At 36.5% G+C, this 12,127-nt stretch overlaps 2 protein-coding genes across 4 annotated transcripts in view; both read right to left on the reverse strand.

Annotated features, from left to right (window-relative positions):
• Window positions 1-185: 185 nt before the first annotated feature.
• Window positions 186-6,604, reverse strand: LOC141439688 (alpha-tocopherol transfer protein-like). 3 transcript variants are annotated; one of them, XM_074104037.1, is made up of 6 exons: window positions 6,193-6,604; window positions 4,249-4,395; window positions 4,045-4,139; window positions 2,277-2,418; window positions 1,869-2,062; window positions 186-1,265 (listed from the first exon to the last, which is right to left on the reverse strand). In XM_074104037.1, the coding sequence occupies exons 2-6, from the start codon at window positions 4,388-4,390 to the stop codon at window positions 1,233-1,235; spliced, it is 606 nt and encodes a 201-aa protein (XP_073960138.1). In that variant the 5' UTR covers window positions 4,391-4,395; window positions 6,193-6,604; the 3' UTR covers window positions 186-1,232. The 3 variants fall into 3 exon arrangements, with proteins under 3 accessions (XP_073960138.1, XP_073960136.1, XP_073960137.1); XM_074104035.1 differs by having other exon boundaries at window positions 186-617; window positions 6,193-6,600; XM_074104036.1 differs by lacking the exon at window positions 6,193-6,604 and adding an exon at window positions 5,061-5,476 and having other exon boundaries at window positions 186-617.
• A 596-nt stretch (window positions 6,605-7,200) lies between these two features.
• The window catches only part of LOC141440015 (clavesin-1-like), a 30,499-nt gene continuing 25,572 nt past the window's right edge, over window positions 7,201-12,127 (reverse strand). Inside the window, exons 6-7 of the mRNA XM_074104473.1 lie at window positions 10,644-10,795; window positions 7,201-9,542 (exon numbers count right to left, since the gene is read on the reverse strand). Of these exons, the coding sequence (XP_073960574.1) occupies window positions 9,389-9,542; window positions 10,644-10,795 (306 nt within the window). The 3' untranslated portion in view covers window positions 7,201-9,388. The remainder of the gene's footprint in view (window positions 9,543-10,643; window positions 10,796-12,127) is intronic.

Genomic DNA, 12,127 nt, shown 5'->3' on the forward strand with positions numbered 1-12,127 from the left:
TACGCGTAAGATTATAACGCTGTATCACCGAATTACCGAATTACCAAGTATCACCGATAAGCCAAGGCTACCTTTCCCTAACTTGTCTATCAGTGCGACACATAAATCACACAATACTTAGTGTAAACGCTGTGGACAAAAATTATGACACAAATATATTACTTAATTTGAAATAAAATAAATAGTCTTTATAAAAATACATTTATTTCAAAACCCATTTGGTAAATTACATTTTAAAAAATTGGCACATTTCAGTCTTATTAATTTGTAAAAAAAATGCATAATTATTGTGTAAATGTAAAATGCAATTTATTCTCATTACAGTCAATTTGATACCCCAAGTCTTCCAAATCCTTGACCATAAATTCGTCTTTGTATATTTCAATCTTTGAAAGCCACTCTTCACATGTGACGACATACTCACAATGGCCGCCATACTCTGGCGGCAAAAACTGGGGTTGAATTTGTTTGTGAAGTGATTCTAAACTGGATCCATGAAAATGGATTCTCTCCCAACCGGCTTTAGGAACAAATTGCTTGAACATTGGCAATATTGAGTTGAAGAGCCAGTTCGAGTTGATTATGTGTAAGCCTCGAAGAAAGAGCGGGAACGACGCCTGCAATGTTATGAATGCCTAGTAACTTTGATGTTGCAACTTAACCCTTTAGTGGTCGGCGGCAACCGTTTCTCGGAACTGACATTGTGTCGCTTCGCTTCGCTTCATTCATTCATATACAAAATTCATTGATACAGCTTGTCTCTTCTAGTAAACCTCAGAAGAAGGAGACAAGATTTTTGGAAATACGGATGTATGTGTAAAAGAGGTGTAAAAGAAACTCCAGCAAAATCTCAAGCAAAACAAACATTAACTTCTTGTAATTTATGATTGCCTAGTATGTCGGGTTTATCCATCTTAGTTTCGATGGGCAATACCGTCACAAAACCGAATCGACTACGAATACGAAGTTCGAAAGCTGCCATTGGAATTACCTTATACCTTAGTATTTATGATTGCCTAGTATGTCGGGTTTAGTTGTCTTAGTTTTGATGGGCAACATCGCCACAAAACGAAAAGAGAATGCGTGGTGGCGCAAGCGTCCGGCTCCCGGACATTGGATTCCGACATATAAGCAAAATTCTCGTAGAGGGAATGTTTTTTTATTGCTATTTAATCATATAGGCGCTTTTATGCATCCTACGAAAAATATATTTTCAAAATTGGTTGGAGTCTTCAATATTTCAGTTTTTTCTGTTGGTCTTTCCTCTAAAAAAAAACGAAGTAGGCAATGAATATGATCTTCTGTTATTAAATTAACAGGTTTTTTTCTAATTCTTCCAGAATATTTGTTTGTCCGGGTTGGTTTGACTGATTGAATGGCCATGCTTACGTTATGTTTGACTCACAAAAAGTTGGAAAACCCCCGACTTTCACTTTAAAGTTCAATATCTCAAAAACGGCTGAACCAATTTTGATAAAACATGTCTACGAACCATCGCTAGAAAACCTGCTTTCAAATAAAAAACCGCATTCAAATCGGTCCACCCGTTTAAGAGCTACGGTGCCACAGACAGACGAACAACACATAGTGGTCAAACTTATAAATAACACCCCTCTTTTTGCGTCGGGGGTTAAAAAGTGTAGTCACTCATTTGACACTACACATACTCTTTGTATGTACATAAATCTATAAAAAATATTTTGTTGATTACAATTAACTAGGCTCAAAATATTTATGAGGGTGTTCAGTCTAACCAAGGACAATGAGTCTAACTAACCGAACCACTTTCCAAGATATTTTCAGGAAGAATTTAAAAACACCTATGTATTAATTATAGCTACCATACTGGAAGTTTTATACCAACATACCCCCAATAAACTGACGAATTGATTAGCCATTTTCAAGTTCAAATGTCTTGCGTGCCTCAAGCTTAACCCTTGGAGGTCTATTACTATGGTAACGCCTAGTATCTGCAGCCTTGGTTGCATCACACATATCTCTTCCAAGAGGCACGCGCACCGCATTAAGTCCTTAGCCGGTGTCGAGTCCATGTCCCATTTACCTTGAAATATAAAGAGATACAGGTATTACCGGTAAATGCAATCAATAATGATAGGCAATTATTTTCGTAGATGCTCTTTTTTTGGAATTCGCGCCTATTACAAACTTGTTCGTACGAGTGGCGAAAAATGGAACTACTTTTGATGTAAGGAAGAAACCCGGTGATACATTGACGGTGGCGCCGGTCTAAGACGAAACAGTAAGTTTGTAATTACCAATTTTCATAATAGTGATGCGGCCGTTGTCAGGGTTGTCAGGAAGTGTGCAGGAAAAAACTCCTTTCACCTCTTGGAGGCCAAAGGGTTTGTAGTCGTACAGATACGAATTATTTAAACGGAAATCTTCGTAGCGCACCATCTAGAACGGAAAAACAATACAAATTAAATTGTGTCATTTTATATTAGTTATTTTATTATTCATAGAGCAGAATGGATTGTGTTGATTTTTCTGTATGTAGATTTACTTATAACAATAGAATAAAGCGAAAATTAGATGATGGCTTAGTTGATTGAACCTATGTTTTATAATAACATGACGCTTTATTATACACCAGAAATAGTGAACGATACAGAAAACAGGTAAGCACACACAGAGAAATTTTTGTTTAAATAAATCAGTGTTTTATTTTTAATAATTGCAGATTTTTTGTTGACCATACCTACTTGTATTGTAATTTGTAATCCAATCTGCAAATATCCAGTTTGTGTAACTGGATGTTTTTATGAATCAATTATGATTAATTATATACTTATATACCGACTAAAACTACTATTTTTTTTTAAGTGTCATCTACCGTGTGTTTGAGTGAAAAGTAAGTCTCAAACGTACAAACCTTCACAAATACTATATTTCTGTTAGTGGAAGTAAAGTAAAGAGTTTTCCTTTACACCACTTGCATTACAAGAGCCACTTCTATTGCTGCCCACGTTTCGACGGATGTAACAAATCGTGACGAGCCGAAGGGAAATCGGAGCAAATCTTTTATATGTTGCAATCCTACATACGTTAGGATGTGGTGTGGCGGATTTTCTAAGCATTTGAGACTGATATGTACGCTTTATGTATAAAAAAACCGGCCAAGAGCGTGTCGGACACGCCCTTAATAGGTTTCCGTAGTCATTACGAAAAAATTAAGTAAATATTTTGTAAGGATCTGGAATTTTATACGGAATATTCCAGGTTTAGGTATACTTTTTTCATACCTCAGGCTGCTATAACTGCTAATATTCTCAGGAAAACTTAACCGTTATAGTTTTCCTTGTAAGTTTGATATACTTACTACCATCCTGATTTTTTTCAAAATTTTGCACCCACCGGTTTAGATTTTAGAGGTGGAGGGAGGACGCTCGATTTTAATGAAAATTTGCACTTTAAAGTTGAATATTATGCAAACTAATCACTGAATCGAAAAATCGTTTCAGAAACTCCGTATTCGTTTTAAAAGACCTATCCAACGATACCCCACACTACAAGGTTGGATGAGAAAAAAGAATCACACCCCCACTTTACGTCTAGATGGAACTGTAAAAAAAAATCCGAAATTGCTTTTTATGTCGGCATAGGCACGAACATGAATATATATTTACATATATATTCGTGCAAAATTACAGCTTTCTAGCATTGATCGGTAGTCCCTGAGCAAAGCCGCGGACGGACAGACAGACATACAGACAGACATAAATTTAAAATATAAAAATAACGAAGTTTCATGAAGCGTGGCCAATTTTTATGGGGTAAAATTGGGTCATAGCTAAGTTTTAAAGAGGGAAATAAAAGGTTGGCTGACTTGAAACCTCTTTAGTCCGAAATGACGTACCTACTAACTTTTTAAAACTAAAGTCATATCATAACTCCCTTGGGGAGAAAAACTATACGTAAATCCATTGTTCCCGCGGGAACAATTGAGGTTAATGTCCTTTAGTATACAGGCATAGAATAACATCATTGACGAGCAAGTGTGATGAAAAACTATTTTTCCCTTACCAATCGGTGAGCCAAAGCGGGAATAAATCCCCGACATCTCAGAAACCGCAACAGGTAGGCGTCGTCATTCCGTCGCGGGCGGCACTCTCCCTTATCTGCAATCCGAAAACTTATAGAGCAAATCCATCTCCTCGTAAATATGTGCTCTTGGTATATCGAACTAGTCACTACACTATTTCTACTGACTACCAACTAGCAACCAACCCTCTAGTAAACGCCTTAGCTCCTCTATGGCTGCATCCCTGGTGTCTGGATTCTCGCCACAGTTCCGCCTCGCGTACTCTTCGAAATCAGCATCCTCGTATCTGCTGGTATCCGCTTGAAATGCTATATCAATAAACGGCATTTCAACTGAAAGTAACCAACGAATGTTATAATTTTATAAATCAGATTAAATATGCCACTGGGTCTGTGATATGATAGATAATGTAATGATACTGGTGATATATTGTTCAACACCTGAGTGTACTGGACGGATATATCATAATCGTAATTTACCTTAATTAGGTTTTGATAATGATGTTTTCGATCCATTGATTGTCATGACATTCATTATTACGTATTAAGAAATACATTTGAAGAGAATGACGAGCTACTTGTTAAGAAAACTTACAAACTATTTGTTTTTCGATTCGCATTTATTTAATGAAGTCTAAGATTTTTTTAAACAAAAAGTATTTGGCATTCCGGACGCAATTGGATCTCTTGCCTATCCGCGTGTTAATTAAAAAAAAATCTTTATGAAATCATAAATAAATAAATAGGAACTACCCGAGCGCTATATAGCTTTGAACCTTAACGATGCATAGAGATTAAATGCATCTCAAACATCCACATGGATACTAATTTCAGCCACTCCTCTGTCAAAAAATGTAGTCGATTTTTTTTCTTTAGGTACATTTTATTTTATGGAATTATGAAATTGCCTCATGTACTAAAGAATAGAAATTAAACAGATGCGTAATTTTCTACGTAACAGGCATATTTATAACTTACCATACCCGGGCGGGACTTACCACGCTAATAAAGAATAATATTTACACACATTGCAGATTTGCACATTTTGGCAACAATTTTGTATGGAAATGTTTAATTCCTCTATTATCCGCTTTGTACACTTTAATAAGGGAGTTCTGTCTCTATTATTTTTAAAATTATTACTTTTGCGCAGCATATAAATGGTCAAATAGCTCAAAGATGTTCTCAAAGTAGCACTAATGAGTTTACAATAATAATTAAGCATTTGTTGTGTGCGGAAAACGTACTTAGTAGGTCTTTATTATCTACAGTTCAGTGACTAAGTGCTAACTAATCTAAGGATTTTATTGTTCGTGAAACAAAGAAAAAACTGGACTTTACTTCACTTCTTGCATTCTTTAACATAGATTAAATCGAATAAAATTTCAATTCATCGATACAAAAATAACAGGAAAATTATTAATTGCACATCAAATAAATAATTGCCTATCAATTTATTCTAATTATTTACATCAAATAAATTAAATCAATACAAATAAACTGAATGTTTAGCAAAACTAGTATTGCAGATAATTCAAAAATATACATCAATCTACAATATACACATACTACAATCACATCGAAAGTACTGACTGCACCGCAAAAAATACTGACTGCACAGCAAATTAATTAGAGCGTGCGTAGACGATACTCATTCTCATAGCAATATAACTTTTACTGACAATTTGGCACCGGAAAATTAGGTACGACGACGAGCGGAGCGAGCGAGGAGGAGCGTTATAATTGTCAATAAATAAATAAATAAATATCAAGGGACAATTCACACCTATTGACCTAGTCCCAAAGTAAGCTGAGCAAAGCTTGTGTAATGGGTACTAAGCAACGGATAAATATAATTATATAGATAGATACATACTTAAATACATATTAAACACCCAAGACCCGAGAACAAACATTCGTATTTTTCATACAAATATCTGCCCCGACACGGGAATCGAACCCGGGACCTCAAGCTTCGTAGTCAGGTTCTCTAACCACTAGGCCATCTGGTCGTCATAATAGTAGTTCATCAATCCTTTTCACCGAAAAAAGAGCGAATAAAATGAATAATTTTATAGGAATCGTAAAATAATCACGCTATTAAATTATCAGGACATAAAAAATACAAACCTTATAAATTATGGTATAATTCCATAAACCAATCCACAGAAATCACATAATTTAAACATATTATATTTTACTGTATCAGGACCGCATAGCTCGCAACGGGTGGCCGCACTGACTGTCAACAGACAAACAGTATGGATAAGGGTTATCAGTATTCCTCACACGCGATGACCCAGCCAGCACCGTTGGTCACTCATATTATGACTGATACTGATTCATTAAATATTTCTTTGTAGTACCTTTTGTCGCGGTTGCATGGTGCTTTGTTCAGACTATTTTATCAACACCAGGCATTTTCTCGTTTTTCCTTCCTTTAACACAGATATTATAACATAATATTTGCTTAAAAATATTTTTCCATACATGTTTTTTTTGTTTTTTTTTTGTTTATTGCAATCGAATTGTTATACAATATTCGACTGAAGTCGGTTAAATGTGATTTCCAACATTTGAGCTACGAACAAATAATATCATTTGTTCGTAGCCTAGTGGTGGTGCGAAGTTCCCAATCCGCACTGGGCCCGCGTGGGAACTATGACCCAAGCCCTCTTTTTCTGAGAGGAGGCCTGTGCCCAGCAGTGGGACGTATATAGGCTGGGATGGTGGTGGATGGTGGTTCGTAGCATTTGAGCCAAAAATGGCATGACACGCCATCATAAATTCTAGCGTCCAATAATGACCTCAACGTATGTATGTTACTTATATTGGGATTACGTGCCACTACTAAAGCTTTATTTATGTTATGTGTATACACATGTATTTATTGACAAACAAAGCACTCACGGTCATTGTTTAAATTGCTAACAAAATCACTTATTAGCTTATTTTCTCAAGTGATCAACAGATGGCGTTGTCCGTTCTACTAGGTTTTGGTAAAGCATAGTATATACTCGCTTATACCAAGCACAAAATCCATGATTATTACGAGTATACGTTCTATGTATAATCTCGGGACTGACGAGATGGACAAAATTGATTGCAGTTGGTACGAAAGTATAATTAAAAACAGAGTTCACAAAATAACTTTATTTTTGTAAGACATCTTAAAGGTAGGAGTTACTTAATTTATTTATATTTAATAAGTAATAAATACGCCGCAGTTACAAAAGTATATATGTATACAAAAATATTTTTAAACATAGTACTTAAAAAAACTACCTTATATTGTAACGTTTTAAACCTTCGTGATTTTCACTCATAGTCAAAATACCACACACGGGTACGGGTAGTTCTAGTGACCACGGCCACTGTAATGTGGTCGAAAAGTCGAGGTAAATATTATTCGTGTACTTATACGTGATAAATCCTGTGTGTGTATTTTGACTACTTTATATTAAATAGTTATTTCTTTCCTTACTTTCTATATTGTTGAGCAATCAAAATATTATTTATTTCATCCCAGTCCCAGCCTATATACGTCCCACTGCTGGGCAGAGGCCTCCTCTCAGAACAAGAGGGCTTGGGCCATAGTTCCCACGCGGGCCCAGTGCGGATTGGGAACTTCACACACACCATTGAATTGCTTCGCAGGTTTGTGCAGGTTTCCTCACGATGTTTTCCTTCATCGCAAAGCTCGTGGTAAATTTCAAATGTAATTCCGCACATGAATTTCGAAAAACTCAGAGGTGCGAGCCGGGGTTTGAACCCACGACCCTCTGCTTGAGAGGCGATAGGTCAAACCACTAGGCCACCACGGCTCCATTATTATTATTATTTATTTATTGGGTGATATTTGTGTCCTATCGCTGGGACAAAGGCCTCTTCTAATAATAACAAGGCAATTAACTGATTATAAATATTACTAGGCTTCGCATAGAATTCGGTTATTGCGCGCTGATCCCTTGGAAACTGAGCATTTTCCGGGATAAAAGTAGCCTATATCACTCTGTGGCCCATAATCTATCTCTATGCCAAAAATGAAGGGTCAACGGAAAGAACGTGTCTAGTCACCTAAGCAACTTTTTGAGTTATAGCGGTTTGAAAGTTAGTCACAATTCCTATGGTTACCATTTATTTAAAAGATAAAAAAATATAGATTTTATATTGTTTTCAGATTATTTAATTCAGTGGTAAGTCATAGTACTTTGTGAGCTCTAGATTTTGAGGTTAAAATCTCAATTTAAAAAAAAGGTGACTAGGCATGTTCTTTCCGTGGACCCTTCAAATCACGTCGATCCGTCGCTCCGTTTAGACGTGAAAGACGGACAAACATACAAACACACACACTTTCGCATTTATAATGTTAGTCATAACCTAAACTTCTATATTTACGAAAATAATTTACAACATGAAGTATACTGCGTACGCGTTGTATGAAAAAAAATTTCTATTGATAATAATCTGTTAATTACATAGGTAAATGGGCCAATCAACTTTTTTACCCACACTAATCTGTCCGCGACATTTTTCAAACAATTACAGATTTTTGTAAGTAAACATGTTTTTTCTGTAATTTAATAGATGGTGTACATGAATACATGCCATCCTACGTAAGTTCAACCTATTAAACCGTGAAATATCTTGTTGGAAGTACGGTTTTTTGGTAACGTCAGAGACAATTTTGGTATCGCAGGAGACGCCCAAAGTGTGGGTAAAATAGTTGATTGGCCCAAATTACAAATGGTCAAAATTACACAATAATAACTAGCTTTATAAATCTGTTCCAAGTTCTATGCTGTATGGTTAAAAATCAGTAACACAATGACATAGTGAATCTACAGTAATTAATGAAATAAATAATTTACTAAGTTGAGTTATTAACAGAAAAGCACAGGTAAATATGCCAAGTGATTACTGAAATAAATAATTTACAAATTTAATTTAAAATTAAAGTGTTAAGCTCAGTTTTAAGGAGCTGTCAAGCTTAAATCTAGTGAAACAACTAAATCATGATTTCTTTACAGGCAGTGGCCATTAATACGAGAACAAGACTTGTTTAGTAATTACTGTGCCCCTAGTGTAAGTTTTCGGCTACAAAATACGTCTCGATCGCGTTCGCGATAAAATCTCAATTTGTATGGAAACACGAACAGCGCCTCTAGTGGAACGTTTGCGATGTTCGTGTTTCCATACAAATTGAGATTTTACGCGAACGTGATCGACACGTATTTTGTAACCGAAAACTTACACTAGGGGTACTGAATCCGTTGATGATCGATCGGCATATTTTATGCAAAGTATCGTAATACTAAGTTGGTCTCTACTCGTAATAGTCGCATGAGTACCCCAGCTGGCTGATGTCGTCATCGAAGCTCTTATTCTTGTACTGTTTGACCTTGGTGAGCCAGGTGTACAGGGAGGTGGGCTGCCGCTTTCCCCCATACCTGGTCGGCAGACACTCAGGGTCTATGTACCTGGGTAACAGAAGCTGAAGGTAATTTTTGGTTAAATATCTGAGCACCTAACTATTTGACATCATCATCTAGGTAATTATATGTCTAATGCAGAGCACAGGGCTGGCTTAGGCCGTAGTTCTCACGCGGACCTGGTGCGAATTGGGAACTTTACACACACTTTTAATTTATTTTCCCGTGTGTATAGGTTTCCTCACGATGTTTTCCTTCACGTAAGGCTTGTGGTCAATTACAAATGTAATTTATCACATAAATTCCGAAAAACTCAGTGGTGCTAGCCTGGGCTCAAACCCACGACTGAGAGGCAATAAGTCAAACTACTAGGCCACCAAGGCTTGATTTGATGTCATAGACCAGCCATATGCCTTTTCTTATGTGGGCACTTATTGCAGCTTGATAGCAAAGCGAATCTATTTGATTAATTATCCGGATCAAAAAGTGTTCCAAATTTATATGATTTAATTGGATTACTAATGTGCCTATGGGCAATTTTTTTTTTGCCAAAGTATCACATCCCAAAATATTTTACTCAAATTATCATTTGGCAAAAAATCATTTATCGCAATTTTACGGCTTGACAATGTAAAATTATGCCAAATGATAATTTGACCAAATATGTATGCGAAATTTAAATATGCTAAAGATTAGTTTGGGAAATTAAACTACTGCAATAAGTTTTTTGGGAAGTGAAATTTGGCGAAAAATATTTTGCCGAAACGGCAGTACACCGATTTAGTTACTATGCCACGTGTGCCACTTATAGAAGCTTGGCGGCCACGGCCACAAGGTGGGTAGAACCGTCATACAGGGAAAGGTTAAAAAATAATACACTAGCCAAAGTAGCCAAGTATAGGACAAATAAAGTACCAATCAGTTATTTTGGGCGCTTGCGCTGTTATGGCGATTTAGGTATTCCCGTCAAGATATAAAAAGCTAGTTTAATTGAGATGATTCTTGGCTAAGTTTAATTAAAATCGGTTTATCGGCTTACGGGGTAAAGTTTGAAACGACAGTAACTGGAGTTTTTTAATTTTGCCTAAGTTGCTTACTTAGGTTACGGCGTCGCGTCTATGCTACTAAATCTTTGATCTCTCAACTCACCTGTGCAACGAGTTCATATCGCTGCCATGGAAGTAGACCCTTCGCCACAAGTCGTCCCGGGGCGCCAGACGTTTGAAGACGTAAAACAACGTTTCAAACACGCGCGAGCAGTTGACGACGTGCACGCCGCGCTGATGCACTGGGAACGCGTACTAGGGAGGCAGAAGTTAGGGGCGGTGAGGTCAAGCGAGTTCAATTGCGATACGATGTTTGATGCGAGGAAGTCGCATAACTGGCGTTATATTACGGGGTCGCCGGGCGTAAGAAGTGTGAGTGATTGTCCAGGCGCCGCAATGTAATGCAATTTTGCGTTGTTTTAGTTAGTAACTATCTAATCAGAATTTTCGTATCTCGGTAACAGTCAGTAACGTCAAAGTGGTAACGTGACAACTTCTTAGTAGAAAGAAAAGTAAACTGAAAATTTGTACATTCTATTACTACAGAGGCCGGGAAATAAGGGGTTAAGCGTAGCGGGCCCGGATAGGTATGAGGCTGGCAACACCACTTTTCGCCGAGGTATATAATGCTTTTCTGAAACATGCAATGAAATAAGTATGTAAATAAAACCCTGATTTTTATGAGTTTTTTTAAGGCTGATCGCCATGATCTGTGCCACAAATTTATATAATTTATTGAATCAGGCGTTGCTTTGCGGGGTCCATATCAATGAACTAAAACAATTACTTTGCTCATCCGCGACCTTATGTTAGCTACGTTTATGCACTATGCGCGTTCATGCAGTTCCTCCACTTCCACACTGTAAGAACACACACGAATCACACAAACCCATCTATCACACCACTCTACACTGACGCGTTTCGAACTCAACCGGAACTCATCTTCAGCGCAACACAACCGTGCACCATGCTACCAGATTTTCTAACAAACCAGAAGTATTAAAATTAATTTATTATATCAAAGTGGTTTCATGAAAACCAACGTAAACAAACCACTTATTCTGTGCTTTAACTTAATTGTCACAATATTATTTCGACAATGTCGAGGGTTTTCAACTTTTCCAAGTAAGTAGATGTTATACATACATGTGTGTGTATGTTTCTTGTAAGTAGAAACTTAACATTTTCAAATGCAAGTTTCTTTTCAAATATATGATCTTATATGATGATATAAGTATGTACAGGAACCATCAGATAATTCGGAGCGGCTAAGATATACATGAACTCTAATACCTTAATAATAAAGTGCATGTGCCGAAATTTTTGACCACCTTGGCCGCTCTGAAATCTATATAATGGCGACTAATAGTAATTTAATTAAAAGTATTTTTAAATGAAATACCTATGCTTAGACTAAGTGCCCAGTTTCTTAGTAAATAAATAGCATACCCACTAACCATTATTTTTATCATCTTCCAAATATAGCCAAGTATGCATGTAAAGGTAAAGTTAATATTGTAATAATAAGTATCCATGACATAAAACCGAAACATTCCTAAACGTGTTTTTATCTGATGAATTATTGCA

This window comes from Choristoneura fumiferana, chromosome 21, assembly GCF_025370935.1.
Source record: "Choristoneura fumiferana chromosome 21, NRCan_CFum_1, whole genome shotgun sequence".
Taxonomy (NCBI): domain Eukaryota; kingdom Metazoa; phylum Arthropoda; class Insecta; order Lepidoptera; family Tortricidae; genus Choristoneura; species Choristoneura fumiferana.

Coding starts and splice junctions, on each gene's coding strand:
- LOC141439688 (XM_074104035.1), bottom strand. CDS start 4,390: ATGCCGTTTATTGATATAGCATTTCAAGCGGATACCAGCAGATACGAG. Junction 2,419..4,044: donor CCGCTTTGGCTCACCGATTG/GTAAGGGAAAAA, acceptor TTTCCGTTCTAG/ATGGTGCGCTACGAAGATTT. Junction 618..1,868: donor AATTCGTCAGTTTATTGGGG/GTATGTTGGTAT, acceptor ATAACATTGCAG/GCGTCGTTCCCGCTCTTTCT.